Here is a 26,518-nt window from a genome sequence, read left to right as displayed (position 1 = left end):
TTTTTACATTGTTTATCCATTTACAGATTATTATAGTTATGTTTAATACTTTTTAAAAAATCTCCATGTTAATGAGAAGTGATTTACCCACCACTATTACAAAATTAAGAGTGTTCTGAAATTAACTATATATTTACCTTCACCAGTGAGTTTTACATTTTTATATGTTTTGCTTATACTGATGTCTCTTTGTTTTAGGTTCAGGAATTACCTTTAAAGAAGAAATAAGTTTATTGGGGCGCCTGGGTGACTCACTCAGTTGAGCGTCCAACTTTAGCTTAGGTCATGATCTTAGGGTTTTTGAGTTCGAGTCCCACCTTGGGCTTTCTTCTGTCAGTGAGGAGCCTGCTCTGATCCTCTGTTCCCCCTATCTCTGCACCTCCCCCATTCACATTCTGTCTCTCAAAAACAAATAAAACTTTTTTTTAAAGTTTATAAAAATTAAGTTAACGTAGTCTCTACACTCAACATGGGGCTTGAACTCAATGATCCTGAGATCAAGGGCCACATGCTCTACCAGTTGAGTCAGCCAGGCACCTCAGGTTCAGAAATTACCTTTAACATTTCTTGTAAGAGTGATCTAGTGTTGATGAACTCCTTCAGCTTTTATTTTCTTGGAAAACTCTGTAATGTGTCTCATTGTGTGTTTCTTTGGATTCATCATGTTTAGGACTCTTTGAGTTTCCTGGGTCTCCATGTCTGTTTCTTTTCCCAGATTGGGATATTTTCAGTCATTTCTTCGAATAAGTTTTCTGCCTCTTTCTCTCATTCTTTCTCCTTCTGGGATCCCTTTAATGTGCACTTTGGTCCATTTGACGATGTGCTATATATAGTCCCTTAAGCTGTCTTCATTCTTTTTTATTCTCTTTTCTTTTGTTACTATAATTAGTCAGTTTCCTTAATTTTTCCGCCAGAAATTAATTTGCTTTATATTCAGTGAGACTGGTGTCATAGGGCTTGGAATTTTATAAAACTTCAAGAGGTCATCCTGTAATAGATGATTGTTACTATGGATGGCCAGAAATTCACTAGATGAAAAAGAGAGGGAGTTCTTAACATGGAAAACAGCTGTTAGGGTACAGATTGGGTGTTATAAATCACCTCTTGAAAGAAAATGTGCCAGACACTAATTTATTACAAGATCTTTCTGCGTGCTACCTTTTCCAAGGTCTGACTGCAGTCTGCATTCAAAGCTTATGTATGAGTTCTGACATCAGGGCCCACAGGGATTCACAGTCACTTGCATTCACTTGGTCTCAAGATATTATAGCCTTGGTTTTCCTTAAGCATTGTACCAAAATTAAACCCGAGAACTGGTTTTGGGACCAGCAGTTTTATTGAAGAGAACTGTCTTAGCATTAGCATCATGAAGTTCCAGAATGTTTTAAGTAAATGATTGAATGTAACTATTATAATTCCCTTAGTAAATCTTTTCTCCAGGCTAACCATCTCAAAATTCTTCACCACTTTTCTATATATCTTGGCTTCTAAGCCATTATTATCTTGGATGCTATATTCCAAACGCTTTATGAAATAGTTTGTTAGAATTCCTTTGAATAAAGCCACTTAAAAGGAGACTGCTTTGTATCATTATATCATTTGTTATGGTGTGATCTCCAAGATACATTACTAAGTGAAAAAAAATAAAATATGTACTATACAGTATGTCTATATTAAACTCTTAACAATATGGGAATGCAAAAAGTCTATTACTTTCCTTGGCCTATTGTTTGAAACCAAAACTAATAATATTCAGAAACATAATTTAGGGACTTGCAACAATCAACAAATCTGGTTTGAGTCTGAAAATTATTGACTTTTAAGTTGTTGTCTTTCTATCTTTATCTTGTATAAGATTGACTTAAGTTTTTAGTTCACAAAAACATCTTTGGCAGTAGCTATAGCTTATACCCTAAACATTACAAACTGATTATTTTTGTTGTCGTTATTCTGAAGAACAAGAATACAGATGTCCTAAAGTTATTTCTTCTATAGCCAGTATTATCCGGCAGGTAGTTACAATATAATATAAAAGGGCCTTTGAGTTAAGACTTGTAGCTATGTCTTAAGGCTTAGTGTGTTTGCCACATGCAAAATGTTTTTTGATAAACAGTACTCAGATTTTAATGCAAATGAGTCTTGGAAGATTCCTGTCATGTATAGTTATAAATTAGAGATCCTTTCCTAGTTGCTGAAAGCATATCAGGTAGTGGAATTAAGACTCTTGAACGGCTGCAGTCAGTGACCTCAAAGTGACCATTTAGCCAGGAGTGGCAATTACAGTATTAGTTGTGTTAATATGGCAAATTGAAAACATTAATAATTTTTTTAATATTAGCAAATTGCTTTTTAGACTTTGAACTGTTGGATTTTTAGATTGTATTGCCTTGACATTTCCTACTGGTTATTTATAAGCTACTATTTATTTTTGGCTATCTCAACATCTAAAATTCAGGTATGAGAGAAATCTTTTCACCAGAGTGCTGTGTAGCTGGTATTTTGGTAAAGATTTTTCTCATACCTATATTTGTAAGATAAGATTATGCAGAAGATGCACTGTTTTGTATGTTGCATACACAGAATCACAGCTTGGATGCCAGATAAAAAATGGGCCTATTAATATTATACCCTTTTAGTTTAATATATGCCATATTTGATTTTGTTACTATTCAAGTATTTACTTGTGTTCTTCCCAGCTCTGCTCTTTTCTAAATATGGCATATGTAGGGGTGGCTGGGTGGCTCAGTCGGTTAAGCATCCAACTCTGAATTTTGTCTCAGATCCTGATCTCATGGTTTGTGAGATTGAGCCCCAATGTCAGCGCAGTGCCTGCTTGGGATTCTCTCTCCCTCTCTCTCTCTCTTTTTATGCCCCTCCCTCACTCATGTAACTCTCTCCCTCAAAATAAGAAACTTTTTTTAAATAAGAAAATAAATGTGATATATATAAAGGATTTTGTAATCAAAAGTAAAAGGTTTTTTGCCTCAGACTTGTTAATTGAGTTTCCATGATGTGTAGTTTTATTTTTTTAATGCTATAATTCAATGTACTTTGTGTTTGAAAGATCATTAGCTGTTTAAACCTATGGATTCCTAATTCTGTCTTGTTTTAGGATTTAAGAAATTGCATCAAAGTAAAAACTCTAAAATCAATCCCTTTAAAAAAAAAACTTGGTATTTTGGAATCTGTAGGCTTCCGTGTATGTGTCATTATACCCTATTACTGAGACCTTTTGAATTATATGATATTTTCAAATTGTGGCTTTCAGTAATTTAAGAAATTAGAAAATTATTCACAAAAAATTCTAAACAAAAGTTAAGTATTTTCTCAACTGGAATATGAATGTTATATCAGAGGGGAAAGGTTGAAAAGTTTTTGATATTCAAGTTTATGTCTAGTATAAAAAATCAGTTGTAGAAAAAAAATATATAATAGAATAACTCCAGATATAAGATGGAAAATATATGAAAATGAGAACTGCTTAATATAGTAACACTCTGAATTTCTAATTTCAGGTGATGGAATATGAGAATAGGATTCGAGCATATTCCACACCAGACAAGATCTTCCGCTATTTTGCCACCTTGAAAGTAATCAATGAACCTGGTGAATCTGAAGTGTTTATGACCCCCCAAGATTTTGTGCGATCCATAACACCTAATGAAAAACAACCAGAACGTAAGTGCTAACGGGAAAAATAAGATTATGATATTAATTTTTTTATGTTCTTCTTTGTATTGCCTAAACGTTATAGGTCCATGCAATAATTATATTCATTGTGTACTGACTGAATGTCACGTATTATTCCAGTCTTTAGCAGTATAAAAGAGGAGCCCACAGTCTAATGAGCCAATCCTCAACCAGGGTACCGGGTTGAGGAGATTGTAGCCAGGTATCATCTACTGGAAAGATTTAAAGACATATGGTACTTGTTGTCATTGGGCCAAGTGATTGCAGATGGGACAAGCAGCAGACAGACTAAAAAGCCTAGAAAGGAGGAGACTTTGGGGGAAGACATTTCAGGGTGTAGGAGCTTCAAAGAACCATTGCGTATACCTGGAAATCCAGAGTGTGGCATGCATGCCCAGGGCCAGACACATGCTTGGAAAACACTTGAGTGAGCTTGTACTTCTTGCTGATCTTTGTGCCCCATGCAGGGAAGTAGTGAAAGTTAAGGCAGAGATGTAGCAGCTCTAGCTAAAAATTAAAGGAGGTCCCCAGCTCAGAGCCAGTCTACAAACATTAAGAGAGTTGGTGTTTTTTTTGTTTTGTTTTGTTTTCATTCTTTTTGCCTCAAACATTTGAATAAGTCTTTGTCCGGTCACTTGCTATTTAGATAATAGAACAGAAATTTCAACGATGACACAAAACAGAGAACACAGCCTTTGCAAAAAAAATATTTTGGAAAAAAACCACTAAACATTGATGAATGTAGTCTTCCACAATGTATATCACACCAAACACTGGGAAATAGGGAGAATCTGGTTTTCAGAATTACCCCATTATAATATTCAAAATGTTCAATCTTTAATAAAACAATTTCATGGCATACTAATAATCAGGAATAAATGACCCATCAATAGAAAGAAAAATAAATTGACAGAAACCATCCCTGAGGAAGCCCAAGCATTGCACTTACTAGATAATGACTTTAAGTTAACTGTCTCAGGGCACTTGGGTGGCTCAGCTGGTTAAGCATGCAACTTTGGCTCAGGTTATGGTCTCAGGGTTCGTGGGTTTGAGGCCTGTGTCGAGCTTGGTGCTGACAACTCAGCCTGGAGCCTCTTGGGATTCTGTGTCTCCCTCTCTCTCTCTGCCCCGTTCACACACTAGGGCGCGGTCGCTCTCTCTCACTCACTCTCAAAAATAAATAAACATTAAGAAAAAAAAGATGTTAATTATAATCCCCCAATTAGACATTAAGAAAATAACTCTTTCAAGACAAAGACATTATGTATTGATAAAAGGATTAGTTCCTCAAGAAGATATAAGCGTGGTAAATATATACATACCAAATGACCGACCCCAAAATATATGAAGGAAACTGACAGAATTAAAGGGAAGAATAGTTCTTCAGTAATAGTCGGAGACTTCAGTACTGCCATTTTGATAATGGATAGAACATTTAGAAAGAAGGTTAGTGAAGAAAGAGGACTTAATGCTATAAGCCAATTAGACCAAATACACATTTATAGAACATTCCACTCAAGAGCAGCAGAATACAGTCTTTTCAGGTGCATATCAAACATTCTCCAGAATAGACAAGATAGACTGTATATTAGGTTATGAAATAAATCTTAATGAATTTCAAATATTAAAATGATACAGAGTATCTTTTCTGATTACAATAGAATGAAACAATCCATATGTAACAGAAGGAAAACTAGAAAATTCATAAATGTGTGGAAAGTAAACAGCATACACTTAACCCCTGGATCAGAGAAGAAATCACAAGAGAAGTTGGAAAATACTTTGAATAAATGAAAGAGAAAATAGAATTTAACAAAACTTATGCAGTGCTGCAAAGTAGTGCATAGAAGGAAACTCATAGCTATAAACACCAACATTTAAAAAGTTTTTTTAAATGTTTATTTCTGAGATTGACAGAGAGAGAGAGAGAGAGAGAGAGAGAGAGCGCATGAGTGGAGGAGGGGCAGAGAGAGAGAGGGAGACACAGAATCCAAAGCAGGCTCCAGGCTCTGAGCTCTCAGCACAGAGCCTGACACGGGGCTCAAACTCATGAACTGCGAGATTATGACCTGAGCGGAGTTGGTCATCTAACTGAGCTACCCAGGCGCCCCTATAACCACCAACATTTAAAAAGAAGAATGATCTCAAATCAGTTTCCTAAAAACGGGTGTTGGAACTAAAAAGAAGAGCAGACAAAACCCAAAGATAGAGAAATAAAGAAATAATAAATGTTAATGCAGCAATAAATGGAGAATAGAAAAACAATAGAGCAAATCAACAAACAAAATTTGATTCTTCGAAAAGATCCAAAAAAATGAGGGGCCTTTAGCTAGACCAGGAAAAAAAAGAAGCAAAATAACTAAAATCAGAAATGCAAGTGGGGACATTACTACCTACTTATAGAAATAAAAAGGATTATAAGAGACTACTATGAAGGATTGTATGCCAACAAATTGAATTACCTAGATAAAGATGGAAAAATTTCCAGACACAAACTACCAGAGCTCTTATAATTCAACAAAAAGACAAACAACTCAATTAACAAATGGGAAAGGACTTGAATGTACATTTCTCCAGATAAATATGCAAATGGCCAATAAGCACATGAGAACATGCTAAATGTCATTAAGCATGAGGGAAATACAGATCAAAAACACTATATACTACCTCACACGCATATTTAAAAAACAAAGAAGTGTTGGTGATTATGTGTAGAAATTAAAGCCCTCATCTATTGCTGGTAAGAATGTAAAATGGTGCAAACACTATGGAGAACAATTTGTCCATTTCTCAGAAACATGGAATTAGCCGTACGACCCAACACTTCCACTAGTAGTATAAGCCCGAATGAATTGAAAACAGGTGCTCGAATGAGTGCCTGTACACGAATATTCACAGCAACACTATTCACAATACCCCAAAAATGGAAACACCCCAAATGTCATTTAACAGATGAATGGATAAACAAAGTATAGCGTATACATACAATGGAATATTATTCAGATGTGGTTGAACCTTAACAACATTATGTTAAGTGAAACAAGCTAAAGACAAAAGGCCACATATCCTCTGATTTTATTTATGTGAAATATCTAATATAGGTAAATCCATAGAGATAGAAAGTGGGTTGTTAGTTGCCAACAGCTTGTTGGGGGAATGAGAACAGATTGCTTAATTGGTGTGAGAATTTCTATTTTGGAGTGATGAAAAGGTTTTAGAACTAGATAGAGGTGGTAGTTATGCAACACCGAAGTACTAAATGCCACTGAACTGGATGGATACTTTGAAATGGTGATTTTATGTTAATGGAATTTCACCTCAATTTTTAAAAGTGGAAAAAAGAATGTGCAGTCAGTCCTCATTTGCAAATTTTGTGTTTGCAAGTTTGCATCCTCACTAAAAGGTACTTGTAATCCCATAATCAGTACTTGCAGTGCTTTTGAGTCATCTGCAGATACATGCAGAGCAGCAAAAATTTGAGTCACCCATTACATATGTTGGCCAGCTGAAGTCAAGCAAACGAAGACTCTGCCTTTTTGTTTCAGTTTTCTTTCTTTAAACAAGTGTCCATGGAGGGAGGGCAGGAGAGAAAGAGAGAGAGAATAAAATGTCTTAAACAAACGCACATAAATCAAGTTTATATATCGATCAGTTAACAAAAATGTTGTGACCAGAGGTTCGAGAAACCCAATCCTGTATTTCCCCCAGGAGAAATAGGTCAGTATTCAGCACTTCATTTTTCATGGCAATTTTATAGAGCATAAATGCCACAATTAGCAGAAATCAGTTGTATATGGTACAGGAGTAGGATATAAAAATGAAACTGTTCTTTTACAGGGTATGTTTAAAGAAGATATCCTAAAGGGGGCAGCAGTTGAGTTAAGCTTTGAAGTATGAATAATAGGGGTGCCTGGATGGCTCAGTCAGTGAGTGTCCAACTTTGGCTTAGGTCATGATCTCATGGTTCGTGGGTTTGAGCCTCGCGTTGGGCTCTGTGCTGACAGCTCAGAGCCTGGAGCCTGCTTCAGATTCTGTGTCTCCCTCTCTCTCTCTGCCCCTCCTCAGCTTGTGCTCTGTCTCTCAAAAATAAATAAAAATTTTAAAAAAAGAAGAAAACTGAATAGCAATTCATCATGTATTTGAGAGGGAAAGGGCATCATTCAGATTGAGTAAATTGTATGGTCAGAATAGAGACGTGAAATAGCAGTGTGAGCTTGGGGAACCAGCAAGAGTTATGTTTTCTAACCAGGGAGTTTATAATGTTTTGCCCATATTTATTAACATTAAATATTTCTAGGACAAATGAAAACTCCAGGTAGAACTATCACCTCTCAGCAGTACAGGAAATCTATATATTTATATATTTTGTTATAGAAATTTTCAAATATAAAAATGCAGAGAATAAAATCAATTATAAATCAGCCTATATATACCTATCACTTAGCTTCAACAGTTCTCAACACATGGCCAATCTTTTTTTTTTTTTAAGTTTATTTATTTTGAGAGAGAGAGCAAAGAAGGGGCAGAGAGAGGGAGAGAGAGAATCCCAAGCAGGCTCCATACTGTCAGTGCAGAGTCCAATGCGGGCTCAAACTCATGAGCCACAAGATTATGACCTGAGTTGAAATCAAGAGTTGGATGCTTAACCAAATGAGCTACCCAGTCACCCCAACACATGGCCAATCTTATTTCACTTATAACTTTCTTATTTCTTCTCCTCACTCTAGATTGTTTTAAAGCCATTCAGACATATCATTTAATCTGTAAATACCTGTGTGTGTCTAAAAGATAAGTACTAAAAAAACCAAAAACCAATAACAATAATTTTTAAATGCTACATTTTTTGAAAATAGCATTTATTTCTTAATAGCATATATCCAGGCACTGTTCAAATTTCCTTCTCTAAAAAACATTATGTATAGTTTGTTTGTTCAAACCAACCTCCAAAGATGGTCATACACTGTATTTGTTACCTCTTAAGTCTTAACAGCGTTTTTTTTTTTCTCTCTCTCTTTTTTCTTACCATTTGTACAAGAAGAGTTTTATGCCTTGTTTACATCTCTCAGCCCCCCTTTCCCCTTTTTGCTCAGATTGTTGCTGCAGCAGTTAGAATAGAGGTCTAGCCTGGCAGGAAGAAACCTCAACTATACAATGCATCCCTTGCTTCCTACTTTAGAGCATCTCTGCTACTGTAGCATGGGACCTTTGCAAGAGACCACTCGACCATATGGGCATGTACACACGTATGGAGGTACAAAGGAGTTTACTCTTTGTTGAGACTTGGTAGATAAATACTCTCTTCTCCATTGTCTTGGGTGGTCAGTTCTGAGACACAAACTACATGGTTTCTTAGATGGGCCAAGGAGAAGTGCGCCCCAGTTGTCTAAAGCAGCAGTCAGCTCCATAACACACCCTTGAATTGGCTTTCCCTCCTTTCCTGGTTCACTCTTCCTGACCCTCTTACACTTACACTTCCTGACCCTCTTCCCTACTTTTTAGGAAACTCAGTCTAGACGTCATTTATTTGTGAAGGAATATAAGTCATTTATATTATAGATTTCCCTCATTTGGGATCTTACTGATTGTATCCCTATGGTATTATTTAATATGTTCTGTACTTTGCATCTCACCCATGTTGCAAATAATGAAGCAACTAAAAGAGTATACCAAAATGTTGATTCTCTAAATGCTGAGATTATAAGGAATTATTTTACTCTTTTTTATATGTTCCTTTATTTTCTAATACACTTCATATACATTTATTCAACAAGTATTGATTGACCTCTGTTATGAGTTAGACACTGTTCTATATGGAAGGGACGCAGTAATGAATAAAATGGGCGAAACTTCCTGTCTTTATAGAGTAGAACGTCTTTTATAATCAGAAAGAAGGTATATAAAATTTCCACTAATTGCATTGAATTTTAGATTAAGAGCCTTTTAAATTAGTTTTAGCTCCTTGTTTTGGGAGATGTGGGAGAGATTAAAGAAGGCCTCTGTGTAAGATAGTGAAAAAAGGTTATAAAATATATTCCTGGTTTTTATGGTAGTAAAATATTTTTGTACCTGTGAAATTATTTCTGATACCCAGATAAAATCTAAATTATATCAGTAACTTTAAGAATGTGTTTTGCTTCCAGTGTGACAGTGAAAATGAAGCAAGACTTGAGGCAGCTCACTGAAGATATTTGGTCATTTGAGGAAGATTATTTTTTTTCCCTTTGGAAATCATATTTTTTAATTGCTTCCACACATTTTGATATTTAACTTTGTAATCTTTTTTTTTTAATTATCAAAAGATCTGTCACACGAACAGAATAGTTACTAAATGTCTAATATGCCATGCACATTCCTGGTTTTCATAAAAAGCCAGAATAATGAATGATTGATTTCCCTTTAAGATGAAAATCATGAGGGAATATTATAATAATATTAAAATGAGATTGGAAAATTTGGCTTCATTTTTGTTTGCTCATGAACAGGAATATCCACAAATATTGATGCAGCAGAAGTAAAATATATATTATTCCTGTGTGGGTTAGAATAAAGAAAAGAGTAAGGCTGGTTTTTTATAGTTTAAATTTCTATCATCAGATGGCTGGACTCTAGCCAGTAGTTCATATTTCAGCTTTGTTTTGTCATGTCTTTCACACATACCATATCCCAGGATACCTAACAGATCTAAATTTATTAAGTTAGTTTTGGAACAGTTTAAAAATAATCACAAAGCACACAAAGTCCTAAAATTAAGCAGTTTTAAAATGAGTGGAGAGCTGATGAATTTCAGTAAAAAGCTGATTAAGAATGTTTTTGTACTGGGGCGCCTGGGTGGCTCTGTTGGCTAAGTGTCCAACTCTTGATTTTGGCTCAGATCATGATTTCGTGGTTCATGAGATTGAGCCTTGCGTTGGGCTCACGCTGACAGCAAGGGGTCCGCTTGGGATTCCCACTCTCTCCTCCCTCTCTGCCCCTACCCTCACTCGTGCGCTCTGTCTCTGCCTCTCTCTATATATAAATAAATCAACTTAAAAAAAAGAATATTTCTGTGTGACTACCAAGAAAATTTAGAGTATCCTGGGGTGCCTGGGTGGCTCAGTCAGTTAAGCGTCTACTTTGGCTCAGGTCACGATATCATGGTTCGTGAGTTCAGCCCTGCGTCGGGCTCTGTGCTGACAGCTCAGAGCCTGGAGCCTGCTTTGGATTCTGTGTCTCCCTCTCTCTCTGCTCCTTCCCCACTCGTGCTCTGTCTCTCTCTGTCTCTCAAAAATAAATATACGTTAAAAAAAATTTTTTTTTAATTTAGAGTAGCCACAGTTAAGTAGGAGAGACATTAAATGGAAAAAAAAAACAGTCTAGTATATGACTTGAATATGTTTCATCTCCCTCTATGTGCAGTCTTAATGTCAGCACCATCCCTGGTATAGTGAATGAGGCAGTTGCTTCAGGCTCTGGACTTTGAGTACTCTTGCTGCTGTAGTAACCAGTTTTACATAGCCAGCTAGTGATTGGGAGAAGCAGCAGCATGGGGAGAGTTTTTAAAGTACTATATAGAAAAACTTGAGCTTTGGTCAAGACAGAGAAGATCCCTATTTCCTTTTCACCTTACCCCACTGACTGACTGTATTTATATTGACCCGATTGTCCTGGATTCCATATTCTGTCAAGAATGACCCTTCATGCATTTAATAGTCTTACCTAGCACACTTTTAACTTTGAGACACATAATTTTATACTTGATCATATACAATGGGTTCTGGTTCAAGATGGTGATGTAGGAGGATACTGAATCTCCTCCCACAGACACACCAAATCTGCAGCTACATACAAAACAATTTCCTCTGAAAGAAATCCAAAAACTAGATGAGCAACTCCTACACATTGGACAAATGAGAAAAAACCCACATTGAAATAGATAGGAGAGGCTGAGACACAGTCTTGCCATAAATTCATCCCTGGCACAGTATCCAGTGGTCAGGAGAGAACTTAGCTCTGAGCTACTGGAAATGCGAGGGCATTGAATGCTACAGCTGGCACCCCAGTTTTTGCGACCTGCACCTGAGAGATGAGCTTCCTGAACATCTAGCTTTAAGGCCAAGAGGCCTTATGTCTTTAACGCCCATAGGGCTGACCCAGAGGCAGCTGCCTGAAAAGCGCCCAGTCTTTGTGAAAGTGGCCTATGTTACTTATCTTAAAGCTTCAGCCCGAGGGGCAGGCGTCTCATTTAACATACATCTAGAGGCATACAGACACACTCTCCAAAGACAGAAGCCAGTGGGCTCCATCTTTGCACTTTCCCTCTGCCTCGCTCCAGGTTGCCAGTATCTCCCAGAAAAGAACTTGTGCACGTTTCCAGTGCTCTGGTTTATGTCACTGCCACCCAGGACACACCCCTTGATTACCTGGCTGTGGTTGGTGGCCTGTGGGGCTTATGTTTGCAGGTCCCATACATAGGACTGTAACAAATGGAGAAACACTTCTTAATTGGCTGCTCCCCCAGGGCACAGTGCAGCAAGAGACTGAAAGACACCTCTAGTTTTTCTGTGATAGAGGCTTATTGGCTTATCTTTATTATTAGAAGAGTAGGCTTCTAATTAAACACACATCTAGGGGGGCAGCAACTGTTCTCTCCGGAGACTAGGGAGACTGACGGGTGCCATCTTCATGCTCTCTTTCCTCTGCCCCAGGTTGCAGGTGTTTCTGAGAAAGGAGCTTGTGTGCCTATCTGGCTTCCTAGTTTTTGTGGCTTCCACCCAGAAGACACATCTTTTAATAATTTGGCTCAGGTGACAGTGGGACTTGTGTTTACAGATTGAATGGATAGTAAGTAACAAACAAAAACCAATTTTTAACTGACTATCACTGCAGGGCTCAGTGCAGAAGAAGCAAACAGAAACACCCACGTCGCCTTGTTCCCTTGAAAGAGGTATATTTGCATAATTTAAAAGCTGTGGGCTGAGAGTCCAATTAGCCTGAATCTAGGTGCTGACTGAGATTTTCTTCTTTGAGATACTGAGAGATCTTGGCATACCCTCAACTACTAGGAGTCTCTAAGAATAAAGTAGGCTGCTTGGACAATCAAAGGTTTGAAAGACAATCAAGAACTAGGGCAGGGCTGAACAATAAGGTTCAGTTTCTTTCTTTCTTTTTTAACATTTAAAAACATGTTTATTTTGAGAGAGGCAGAGAGCATAAGCATGGTAGGGGCAGATAGAGAGAGGGCAACAGAGAATCCCAAGCGGGCTCTGCACTGTCAGCACAAAATCCAACACAGGGCTTGAACCTGTGAACTGTGAAATGATGACCTGAGCTGAAATCAAAAGTTGGATGCTGAACCAACTGAGCCACCCAGGCACCCCAATAAGGTTTCAGTTTCTACATGAGGTCACTCCTTCAAGGTTGAGAGAGGTGGCTATTTTATCTGCATAAAAACCAGTACAGAGAGTCAAGGAAAATGAAGAAATAGAGGAATGTATTCTAAAAGGAAGAACAAGATAAAACCTTAGAAAAAGACCTTAATGAAATGGAGATAAGTGATTTACTTGATAAAGAGTTCAAAATAACAGTCATAAAAATGCCTACCAAGTTCAGGAGAATAATGCATGAATAAAGTGAGACATTCAACAAAGAGAAAATATAAGAAAGTATCAAATAGAAGTCACAGAGCTGAAGAATACAATAATGAACTGAAAAATACACTAGAAGGCTTCAATAGCAGACTAGATGAGCAGAAGAAAGGATCTGTGACCTTGAAGACAGGGCAGTGGAACTCATTCAATCAGAATAGCAAAAAAGAGAAAAGAACGAGAAAGAGTGAAGATAGCTTAAGGGACAAATGGGACAACATCAGTGGACTAACAGTCACATCATAGGAGTCCCAGAAGGAGAAAAGAAAAAGGGGCAGAAATCTTATTGGAAGAAATAATGTCTGAAAACTTCCCTGAGCTCAGGAAGGAAACAGACATCCAGATCCAGGAGCTCAGTTTTAAATAAGATTAATCCAAAGAGACTCACACCAAGACACATTTTAAGTGTCAAAAGTTAAAGACAAGGAGAGAATCTTAAAAGCAACAAGAGAAAACTTGTTATGTATAAGGGAACCTCCGTAAAACTATAAGCAGACTTTTCAGCAGAAACTTTGCAAGCCATAAGGAAATGGACCATATCCAGAAATTGCTTAAAGCAGAAAACTGCTAAACAAAAATACTCTACCCAGCAAAGCTGTCCTTCAGAATTGATGGAGAGATAAAGTTTTCTGGACAAGCAAAAGCTAAAGGAGTGTATCACCACTACACTGGCTTTATAAGAAATGTTAAAGGGAGTTCTTTAAGCTGCAACAAAAGGGCACTAATCAGTAACAGAAAAAACATGAAAGTACAGAAAATGAATATATTTTTGAAACATTTTTGTGCTGTTTTCTCCCCAAGAAGATAAGTTACTTTAGTGGAAGAACCTTCTCTTCTAGTTTTACTTTTAGTTCCTTGTAGTGCTGCTGAGTGTAGAGAAGGTATTGATCAGCAGCAATGAACTGCCTGTTTCTATATGGCCCATGAGCTGAGAATGGTTTTTACTTTTTTCTTTTTCTTATTTAAAAAGAATGTTTTGTGATACTTGAAAATTACATGAAACTGAAATTTTGGTGTCCATGAAAGAGTTTTATTGGAGTATATCCACACATTCATTAGGTGTTGTTCATGACAGCTTTCATGCAATAGCAGAATTGAATAGTTGTAACAGAGACTATATGTGGCCCACAAAGCCTAAATATTTACTGTCTGGTCTTTTATGCAAAAAATTTACTGACCCTTTCCAAAATAATAAGAAATCTATTCATTGTTCTCTGACCCTAGTTCCTGACACAGAGCTCCTAAAGTCCTTGTAAATAAGATTCTGGGAGCTATCCAGGATATGTTCTTCTCATACTGATGGCAGAGTTGAAAGAAATGAAACCAACCTCACAAGTCCATTCCACTCCCCTCCTCTTTTCTTTCCCTCCTTTTATATTCTGTTTCTGAGATGAAACCAATTTAAATATAGGTATTAAATTGGACTTTTAATTTTTTAAATATATAGAGAATATAGGAAATAATAGAGAATACTCTTGTAGCCATTACTTGTTTTTTTCAAATTTTAGTATTTACCCATATTTGTTTCATACCTGTATTTTGAATTATTTTGAAAACCCTGTGTATCGCTCTGAAATGTCATTTCACTCCCTGTCTTCTTAGGGATAACCACTGTCCTTAATTAGGTATTTATCATTCCTGTTGAAGATTATTCACATATATCCATTTTCCTTCCATAACCCCTAGAGAAGGACAATGATTATATTCATTTCTCCGCACTGACATTGGACTTAGCCATGTGATTTCCTCTGACTAATGATGATATACATTGTGTTCAAGCAGAATCTTTAAAAAGAGTCAGTTTGTGGTTTTCTATGTTGTCTTTTACCTCTGCCATCTTCCACAGAGAGGCTGCTGCCCCATCAGCCTGGGTCCCAGATTCAATACTCTGTGGAGTAGAGCTGCACCCAATATGTGATAGATAAGTAGCATGAACGATATATAAGCTTTCCTTATTGGAAGCCACTGAGATTTTAAGGTTATTACTACAGTGTAAACTGGTCTACTCTGACTGCTACATTTCCCCTGTTTTTTAATATGTTGAATATATTTTTACATATGCACGTTTTTATATTTGTTGATCCACGTAGCTGTTGTTCTCTTATTTTCACTGCTGTATAGTTTATCATTTGTATAAATATGTCAGTATTTAATTTATCCATTTTCATGTAGACGAACATTTAACTTATTTCCAATTTTGTTAGTCATCTGTTGCTGTGTAACAACCAACCACAAAATGTGAGTGGCATAAAGCAGTGAGCATTTATCTAGCTTCTGCATCTGCAGGCCATGTGAGGTAGACTCTGCTGATCCCCACTGGCCTGGCTCTGTACGTAGGCTCAGGTTTGGTTCATCTAAGCAAGGGCATCTCTGCTTCATGGTTTTGTCAGCAAATTTGTCAGGCTGCTCTATGTTTCTCATCCTTTTTAGAGCACTGGGCTATCCAGAATATATTCCTCTTACAGCACTGGCAGAGGTGCAAGAAAGCAAGCCAACCTCAGAAGTCCATTTGAAGGATGTCTTATGTCATACTGCTAATATCCCATTGGCCAAAGCAGGTCACGTGGCTGAGCCCAAAGTCATTGGATTGTCCCTGGAGGTCAAGAGAAAGAAAGTGAATATTTGAGAACTGTAGTATGCCAGTGTTTTTACTATTACAAACTGTACCACAACGAACCTTCTTCCATTTGTGCCCTTGTGCATATTTGCAAGAAGTTATTTTCAACATATACCTGGAAGTAGACTTGTTGGCCTCTGGGATACATTCCTCTTCAAATTTTCTAAACATTGCCAAGCTGGTTTCCAGACTAGATGTAATAATTTACATATTCTCCAAGAATGTATGGGTTTTCTCTTCTGCATTCCTGTTAACACTTGGTATTGATAGACTTAATTTTTTAGCAAACTGATTAGAATGAATTATTAAATCCTTGTGGTTTTATTTTGCATTTCACTAGCAACTAGTGAGGCTTATCATCTCCAAATATTTATTGGCTACTCATATTGCCATTCTATGAATTATTTATCTTCTTTACTCACTTTTCTATTTGATTTTTTTATTAGTAGAAGTCCTTTATATATTCTCTGTTGAAAGCTGTCATATATATCTTGCAGATATCTTCTCCTAGTCTATGGCTTGTCTTTTTATTTTGTTTCTGATAATTTTTAGTATACAGAAGTTGCTGGTATTTTCAAATGTAGTTGTGTTTTCCTTGATGGTTTGTACTGTTTCTTTTTAACTACTTTATTGAGATGTAATTAACATAGGATAAGTAGAATATATTTAAAGTATTTGATGAGTTTTGATATACTAGTCCCATGTAGGTACTAGTGAAACCATCATCAGCATAATCAGTATAATGAACATATTCATCACTCCCAAAGTTTCTTCGTACACATTCATAAATCTTCCTGTTTTTTCCTACCTCCTAGGTCCCAGGCCACTAGTGATATGCTTAGTATCTTCTGTTTGTTTGTTTTTTTTTTAATTTTTTTTAACGTTTTATTTATTTTTGAGACAGGGAGAGACAGAGCATGAACAGGGGAGGGTCAGAGAGAGGGAGACACAGAATCTGAAACAGGCTCCAGGCCCTGAGCTGTCAGCACAGAGCCCGACGCGGGGCTCAAACTCACGGACCGCGAGATCATGACCTGAGCTGAAGTCGGCCGCTTAACCGACTGAGCCACCCATGCGCCCCAGTATCTTCTGTTTTGTATTGATTATCTGTCTAAACTCTGTCAGTTATTGAGAGAAGGGTGTTGATTAACTTTAATTGTGGGTTTGTCTATCATCCTTTCAGTTTTATCAGTATTTGCTTCAAATATTTTGAAACTCTTATTAGGTGCATACATGTTTAAAATGTATTATTCTGTCTTCTTCATGAATTGACCCAATTATCATTATGTACCTGACCTTCATGCTAATATTTTTTTTGCTGCAAAGTCTACATGGTATCCTATTTATGTAGACCTCCTTATTTTGATTCATTTTTCGTGATATATCTTTTTCTATCCTCTTACTTTTTTTAATCTACCTAAATATATCAGTATCTTTAAAATGAATGTCTTGTAGACAACATACAGTTGGGTCTTATTTTTTATCCAGTGTGATAGTTTCTACCTTTTCATTGTGTGTTCAGATGATTTGTATTTAATGTAATTTTTCATATGTTTGGATTTAAGTCTACCATTTTATTATTTGTTTTCTCTTTTTTTCCATCTTTTTAAATGTTCTTTACCCCTTCCTTGCTTCCTTTTCGGATTACTTGAAGACTTTAAAAAATTTTTGATTTTGAGTTTTTGACTGTATTTCTTTGTATATCTTAAATTTAGTGGTTGCTGTAGAGATTATAATATGCATAATTAACTTTTCACAGTTAACTGAGAATTTATATTTTACTGCTTCAGATGGAATATAGATATCTTACCACTATATAGGTCCTTCCCTAATTTATGATATAGCGTCATATGTGTTACAGCTACATACATTGAAAACTCCACCAGACGTTGTTTTCATTTCAACTGTCATACATAAAGAACTTAAGAGGAAAAAATGGTCTGTTATATGTATCTAAATATTAACCATTCCTATTGCTCTTTATTTCTTAAATTTCCAATTTCCCTCTGATATCATTTCCTCCCCCCTTGAAAGATAGAATGTGTTGTAGAGCAGGTCTGCTGGTGGTGAATTCTGTTTACCTTCATCTGAGAACATTTTTATTTTGTCCTCATTTTTAAAGAATATTTTCACTAGATAAAGAATTCTGGGTTGAAATTCTTTTAGCACTTTATGTTTTTTTAATGTTTATTTTTTGAGAGAGAGAAGGAGAGAATGAGCAGGGGAGGGGCAGAGACAGAGAAGGAGACACAAAATCTGAAGCAGGCTCCAGGCTCTGAGCTGTCAGTACAGAGCCCCATGTGGGGCTCAAACTCACAAACTGTGAGATCATGACCTGAGCTGAAGTCAGAATGAGCCACCCAGGCACCCGTCTTTTAGCACTTTAAACTGGCTGCTTTGGAGAATTTTTTCTTTGACTTTGGTTTTCAGAAGTTTGATTTTTTATTTTTTTAATGTACCTTGTTTTGGGTTTACTAGGCATCTTGAATCTGTAATGAAATTACTGAAGACAAACCCATAAAATGAGAAGAGATGGTATCCAAGGAGGATATTCTAAAAAGTACATATATTTAGGGTACAGGCAGAATAGCCCCCAAAAGCGTTTAAGGAGTTACCAAGAATAAATGAAGATTATTGGAAGAAAGTAGAAATGTAGATGTGTCATCTTAGGCAAATTATTTAACATCTCTAAATCTTAATATTCTTATTTGTAAAATTGAGATCATAGCAACTAATTTGTAGGGGTAAGAAAATTAAAATTTACATATATGTGTGTGTATATATACGTGGAAAGCATGTAGTATAGGACCTATAAAAATGCTTAGTAGATTATAACTTATTACAATGATTATTAAGACAAAAGATAAAATCAAGTGACTACAGTACAATAAATAGGTCACATATCTAATGAACTAGAACTATACTTTTCTGCCCTATGTTAGTTTGTGTTACTGAAAAATATAATCATTTTAATAAATTTTGGGGGTAATAGCAAATATTGAAAAACAAATCTTTAAATTTGGGGGAGATAGTTGAGACTTCTTAACTATAATTATTCAGAGTTTTCGTTTACCAAGCTCTAATTTATTGAGCTTGAAATGATCTATTTGATTTAGTTTCACTTTTGTCTTTTGACAGAAGGAGTTGCTATCTTCTTTAAAACAAGTCTTTTAAATGTTCACTCTGAGGCTTAAACTGAGAGTATTATTTTTGTTGTTTTTTATTAATTTTTGAGAGAGAGAGAGAGAGAGACAGAGTGTGAATAGGGGAGGGGCAGAGAGAGAGGGAGACAGAGGATCCTCAGCAGGCTCTGCATTGTCAGCGCAGAGCCCGATGCCAGGCTCGAACTCACAAACCATGAAATCATGACCTGAGCTGATGCTTAACGACTGAGCCACCCAGGTACCCCTAAACTGAGAGTATTCTTATAGTATTTCTTGCACGTTTGTATTATATTTGGTGTAGACTCAAGAAGAGAAGCAACTGCCACAGTTAAAAGGTTTTTGGACAAAATCAGAAAGCCATCATTTAATCTTTCTGGGCTTCAGCTTTCTCATTAACAACAAGGTTAAGTGTGTTTACATCACACTATGAACATTAAATGGCTTTGAAATTTCTTTGAATAAAAGTCTAAGAATCATAGGAAGCCCCTTAGGGAGAATAGCATAGTGCCCAGTGTTTTTAAGCTGGGACCCAAAGAATGAAGGTGGAGAAATGTAAGGGAACCATTTTATATGGAAGTCACTTGAGTATCATTTTCCTACTACACATGTAGTTTCTGCCTTCATTCTCCATACTCTTCCTCCCCCTCCCCCTGCCCCCCCCCCCCGCCAGTAAATGGACCTAACAGAATCTCTAGAGTAGTAGGAAGAATAGCTTGAATTTTCATCCATCCGCATTTCCCATACTCTACCCCAGCCATTTAAGAACTGATCTAATCTGTCCATCTGCTTCATTTGATAGGTAAAGAAATCTAAATATAACAGACAAAATAATCATCTTAATGTTTTTTTCATCTTAAATGTATTAGTCGTTTGGCCTACTTTATGTCTGTATTTGCTTATAAATGACAGGAATTCTCAGTATGTGCCAGGCTGTCCTTACACACACCTCCTTTTTTTGCAAATGCACATGGGAAAACATTTTCCAAACTATAACAGAGGATTCAGTGAAAACACAAATCTGTTCCATTTTCTCCACCCTCCCAGTCCATGTCACATATGCAATCACTTTTTAAATTTTAAGTTAACTTTTTAGTTCTTTTAGTACACTAAATATATAATACTATATTACTATACTATTACTATAATACTTTGAATTACTATATTACTATAGTAATTACTATAATAATTTACTATACTATTACTACAATAATTTGAAATGTGGCTAGTTTTGAATCGAGATATGTTAAAATTATAAAATATGCATGAGATTTTAAAAACAGTATAAAAAAGAAAAATACTTCATAATTTTTATATTGATTACATGTTGAAATGATGCTATCAAATATATTTTGTTTAACAAAGTAAATTATTTAAATTAATTTGACCTGTTTCTTTTTATTATTTTAAAGGTGACTGTTAGATTAAGTTATGCATGTGGCTCACATTTGTTGCTCACATTATATTTCTGTTGGACAGTGTTGCTCTAATTATTAGTAAGCATATATTTCCCTTAGTTGATGTAGCAAGTTTACTCATGAGTTACCTGATTCTAATCTGATTCTTATTCTTTTATAAGGGACCAAGAAGGTTTTTTCTGGAAAGTCTTAGGATTTTCCTATTCTCGGTATTCTGAAATTTCAAAAGCATACACTGAATTGTAGGTAGTTTTTGTTCATTTTGCTTAGAACACTTGGTAAGCGCTAGTTTGTGTCACTCTTCAGCTCTGAGAAATTTTCTGCTAATGTTTTTTGAATTATTTCCTATTTCTTTTTTTTTCTTTTTTTTTAAATTCCTCCCTATTTCTGGCAGCACTCTCAACAATAGCCAAATTATGGAAAGAGCCTAAATGTCCATCAACTAACGAATGGATAAAGAAATTGTGGTTTATATACACAATGGAATACTACATGGCAATGAGAAAGAATGAAATATGGCCTTTTGTAGCAATGTGGATGGAACTGGAGAGTGTAATGCTAAGTGAAATAAGCCATACAGAGAAAGACAGATACTATATGGTTTCACTCTTATGTGGATCCCGAGAAACTTAACAGAAACCCATGGGGGAGGGGAAGAAAAAAAAAAAAAAGAGGTTAGAGAGGGAGAGAGCCAAAGCATAAGAGACTTTTTTTTTTTAATTTTTTTTTTAATGTTTATTTATTTTTGAGACAGAGAGAGACACAGCATGAGCAAGGAAGGGGCAGAGAGAGAGGGAGACACAGAATGTGAAGCAGGCCTCAGGCTCTGAGCTGTCAGCACAGAGCCCAACGCGGGGCTCGAACTCACGAGCTGTGAGATCATGACCTGAGCCGAAGTCGGATGCTTAACCGACTGAGCCACCCAGGCACCCCAAGAGACTCTTAAAAACTGAGAGCAAACTGAGGGTTGATGGAGGGTGGGTGATGGGTATTGAGGAGGGCACCTTTTGGGATGAGCACTGGGTGTTGTATGGAAACCAATTTGACAATAAATTTCATACATTGAAAAAACAGAAAAGAATTCCTCCCCATTTCTGAATGAGAAAAGGTCTTGTATGATATTAGTCTTCTAGTATTGAGTCTCTGTTTTTCTTTTTGGCAGTGGTCCTGGGAGGAAACCTTATCCTGATCTTTTGACAGTTTATTAAAATATAGGAGGAGATAGGTAAACATAGTGTTAACTGTCTACAACTCTTTCTTGTTCTCTGTTCTTTTATCATAGAAGTGCATTCTACTTTTTAAAAAAAAATTTTTTTTATGTTTTTATTTTATTTTTGAGAGAGAGAGTGTGTGAATGGGGGAGGGATAGAGAGAGAGGGAGACAGAATCTGAAGTAGGCTCCAGTCTCTGAGCTGTCAGCGCAGAGCCTGACGTGGAGCCTGAACTCACAGACTGCGAGATCATGACCCGAGCCTAAGGGACGCCCAACCAACTGAGCCACCCAGGCACCCCAAGTGTATTCTACTTTTATGACTGTGTTATCTTCTTGAGTATCTGTAAAGTTTCAAATTAGATTTTCTTTTTAAAAAAAATTTCCTTCTGTTTCCTGACTTACCTCTTTGTTTTGCAGTCAGTGGTTTATTATTTTTTTTCAGGACAAGCTTCTAGAAGTAAAGTGCATTTAAGATAAAGAAAATGTGGAACCAAAAGCATAGAAGCAGAAATGCAAAAAGCTTCCTCTGGGAGCAGTGACAATCTGATCATTGTAATACTGTGGATGTAGTGAGATAAGGACCTGAACTAGTATGAATATAGTGAGAACTGAAAGAAAAGAACTGAGTAATTATGCATGAAAAACAAGTGTACTTATTAACTGATTTCTCCACTGTAAACACCCGACAGCACCCCCTTATTGAACTAGTTATATGCTCCCTTGTAATGTTAATTATTACATGCATATGCCTTCCTGACTAAATTGTGACTCTTCAAGGCAGGGATTATATCCTACTCATTAATTTCTTTTTAAGTTTATTTATTGTGAAAGAAAAAAAGAGCACAAGTGGGGGAGTGGCAGAGAGAGAGGGAGTGAGAAAGAATCCTAAGGAGGCTCTGCACTCTCAGCATAGAACCTGATGTGGGGCTTGAACTCACGAAATGTGAGATCATGACCTGAGCTGACATCAAGAGTCGGATGCTTAACCAACTGAGCCACTCAGGCCCCCCCCCCCGATTAATTTTTTTATAGGTGTTTATTGATCAAGCACTATGCCAAGCACTGGGATAAAGCAGTGGGCAAAGACAAATAATCCCTGGCCTTAAGGATACTTAATTACTTATATCTTTTACAGTGCTTAGAATCTGATGTTCAGCTTTTCCAAAGAAAATATTTGTTACTTAACCCAACTTTATTTTTTTTTAATTTTTTTTTTTTTTTTACATTTATTAATTTTGAGGGACAGAGTGAGACAAAGTGAGAGCGGGGGAGGGGCAGAGAGAGAGGGAGACACAGGATCTGAAGCAGGCTCCAGGCTCTGCGCTGTCAGCACAGAGCCCGATGCGGGGCTCAAAGCCACAGACCGTGAGATCATGACCTGAGCCGAAGTCGGATGCTCAACCGACTAAGCCACCCAGGTGCCCCACTTAACCCAACTTTAAAAGGTAATATTAGAGGGGCACCTGGGTGGTTCAGTCAGTTGGGCGTCCGACTTCGGCTCAGGTCATGATCTCGCGGTCCGTGAGTTCGAGCCCCGCGTCAGGCTCTGTGCTGACAGCTCGGAGCCTGGGCCTGCTTTAGATTCTGTGTCTCCCTCTCTCTCTGCCCCTTCCCTGCTTGTGCTCTGTCTCGCTCTGTCTCTCAAAAGTGAATGAGTGTTGAAAAAAAAATGAATGAATGAATGAATGAATGAATAAAAGGTAATATTAGGGGGATGCCTGGGTGGCTCAGTTGATTAAGTGTCCAACTCTTGATTTTGGTTCAGGTCATGATTTCACGGTTTGTGAGATCTAGCCCCACCTTGGGCTCTGCACTGACAGCATGGAGCCTGCTCGGGATTCTCTCTTCCCTCTCTGTCCCTCTGCTGCACCGTCTTTCTCTCTCAAATTAAATGAATAGGATGGCTCAGGGGGATGCCTGGGGGATGCCTGGGTGACTCAGTCAGTTGGGCTTCCAGCTTTGGCTCAGGTCACAATCTTATGGTTCGTGGGTTTGAGCCCCACATCAGGTTCTGAGCTGACAGTGTGGAGCCTGCTTGGGATTCTGTCTCTTCTTCTCTCTCTCTGCCCCTCCCACACTCTCTCTCAAAATAAATAAACTTAAAAAAAAATAAATAAAACTTTAAAAGTAAATAAATAAATAGATAGATAGATAGATAGATAAGAGGTAATGTTAGGGGCACCTGGGTGGCTCAGTCGGTTCAGCATCCACCTCTCGATTCCACCTCAAGTCATGATCTCACAGTTTGTGAGATTGAGCCCCAAGTTGGGCTCTGCACTGACAGTGCAGAGCCTGCTTGGAATTCTGTTTCTCCCCCTCTCTCTCTCTACCCCTCCCTCGCTCTCTCTCCCTCTCAAAATAAATAAATAAACAAACTTTTTTTTTAAGGTAATATTAAGATGGTCTATTTGTATCTCGTCAGGCATGTTGCAAAATTTAGTTTGTTATACTATTCTCTCTTTAACTTGATACAAAAAATGTATGCATTCAGAATAAACTGATATCCTTCACCTGATTTAAAGGTAATATAGTACATTGATGTAATGAAAACAGCCCACCCTTGAAAGAGTCTAGGGTTCTAGTTTGGCTCTACTGATGAACAGGTTTGCACATGAACTTTTATACTCTATCTTCTCAGAGCCTTACTTTCTCATGTGTAAAATAAAGGTTGGATCTTTTAGCACTTAAACTTTGAGTCTGAAAGTGGAAAAATTTCTTTATTCCCATAGCCTTTGAATAATGTGGCTAAGCCATCTAGTATATATAATTGAATGACTGGAAATGACAGACAGCTGTCATTTCATATGTTTTACTTGAGTTATAATCATTGATTAAATATTGTTTTTTCCTCTTTTACAGACTTGGGTCTGGATCAATATATAATAAAACGCTTTGATGGGAAGGTGAGCAAGCTATGACACTTAACATATATATCCTGTTGTTTACTAAGAATATTTTTAAGTTCCTCTAGAATTATTTGTGAGAAATTTCTGAATGCTTGTTTATCTTACCAAAAGAGCATGTTTCTTAGGTTGGAAGGCCTGTAAGTGCCTTCATATACTTCTACAGAAAAAAATCAAGCAGAAGGTTTTTCTACATTTTTCCGTGTAAGGTAGCACTCATAGGGAGCCTGCCGTATATAATAAAGGCTAATTCAGTGTAGGTGGAGATTTGCATTTTAATTCAATTGCCGTCATGAAGTTTAACAAGCCCCCCGAAACTACGTTTGCATTTCTTGTAAAAACACTTATTTGATTTGACCTTCTTCAAACTATGATACTCTATAGCAATAATCCTAACTAGAAAATTATACAAGTCTTTACTCATGCTTTTATAATGATTATGAAGACCACCCCAAATTTACATATACATTTTCATTATACTTACTTTCTTTATTTTATGCACAAATAAACCGCATAATAAATTATTCTTAAATATAGAAAACAAAACTTTCAATTTTATTATCTCAAAGCAGTCAGTTAAACATGTTTTTCCCTTTCAGGCTGACTTCTACAAAAAGAAAAAGAAAATATTACACAGGGTCAGAAAGAAAAGTAAAAAGTCAATTTTAAAGAGGAGGAAGAAAGCACATCAGAAAGAAGAGAGAGCCCGGGATGGCTTTACAAAGCTTAAAGAGAAGGAAATCAGAAGGATAATCATGCAGTGGCTGGAAAAGGCAGGATTACAAGAGGGTCTAAATGGGTGGAGGTCAGGGTTAGTAGAAACTGATCTTGCAGGTTGTGTCAATCCTGCATTATTACATAAATCTCTGTATACTTGTAAGGTGAAGATACAAATGCTAAGGTCTTTTGCACAAGTGGAGAGAATGAGTGGTCACCTTCAGGGCTGAGATATTAGTCAAGGCTTCCAGCCTAACAATTACCTGTCGCAGTCAGGTAGCCCCATGCCTCCCTCTGTAGGTATCTTCTTTTTAAAGTCACATATTCTAAAAGAAAGAATGATCAAAAAGAGCATTGAACTAGAATGTTAGGAGACAGGTTCAGAGCCCTGGCTCTGCTTTAGGACAGCTACATCTTCCCTCTGATCCTTGGTGTCTCCACTTCATATATAATCAAGTACTGTATCCGTTACTACAGGCACTGATGTCAGGGTCTGATTTCAGAGTCTGTGGCAAGTCAGGTCCCTGTCTTATCTGTCTTTGTGTCACTCAGAGTCCAGCAAATGTCTGGCATACAGGATGTGACCAATAAATATTGGATGACTTGGAAAAGTCAGCTAGTCAAATCACATATTCCTTGGAGATATGACTCATTAAGTCAGTAATATTTTATAACAAAAGCAGTTTAACAAATCACAGTTTTTGGTCACTGAAGGCATCCAGAGTAGCACGAGAATTCTGTCCTCTATTGTGTGTGTGTGTGTGTGTGTGTGTGTGTGTGTGTGTGTGTGTAAACCTGAAAACAGATAAAGAAGTTGAATATGTGCAAGTTGAATAGCAAGTTTACATATTATAGGGGAATTTCCATTCCTAGAGATCTCCCAAATATAAGATCCCTAGTGGTCATTCATATTTCACACACACTCTTTAGTTTTTTTCATTTCAGCCCGTAACTGTCTACTTGATGCTAGAAATCTGTAGCTTTGGGCATGACCAATAAGCTCCCCCTTTGTTTCAACCATATTATTATTTTTTTTTATTTAAAAAAATTTTTTTTAACATTTATTTATTTTTGAGACAGGGAGAGACAGAGCATGAATGGGGGGAGGTCAGAGAGAGAGGGAGACACAGAATCCGAAGCAGGCTCCAGGCTCCGAGCTGTCAGCACAGAGCCCGA

The 26,518-nt window shown here is 36.9% G+C and overlaps 1 protein-coding gene across 9 annotated transcripts in view; it reads left to right on the top strand.

Moving 5' to 3' along the window:
* Positions 1 to 26,518, top strand: part of MICU1 (mitochondrial calcium uptake 1) — a 417,233-nt gene that overhangs the window by 251,390 nt on the left and 139,325 nt on the right. For 6 of the 9 annotated variants that reach the window (XM_049646197.1, XM_049646196.1, XM_049646193.1 and 3 more), the window contains exons 4-6: positions 3,516 to 3,678; positions 24,582 to 24,625; positions 25,225 to 25,398. In XM_049646197.1, the coding sequence (XP_049502154.1) occupies positions 3,516 to 3,678; positions 24,582 to 24,625; positions 25,225 to 25,398 (381 nt within the window). Of the gene's footprint in view, positions 1 to 3,515; positions 3,679 to 24,581; positions 24,626 to 25,224; positions 25,399 to 26,518 lie in introns of those variants that run through there. The other 3 variants (XM_049646199.1, XM_049646200.1, XM_049646203.1) reach the window with 3 other exon arrangements.

Source organism: Panthera uncia, chromosome D2, assembly GCF_023721935.1.
Source record: "Panthera uncia isolate 11264 chromosome D2, Puncia_PCG_1.0, whole genome shotgun sequence".
NCBI classification, from domain to species: domain Eukaryota; kingdom Metazoa; phylum Chordata; class Mammalia; order Carnivora; family Felidae; genus Panthera; species Panthera uncia.
Note: the sequence above shows the minus strand (reverse complement) of the source record. Positions and strands in the feature narration are given on the sequence as shown.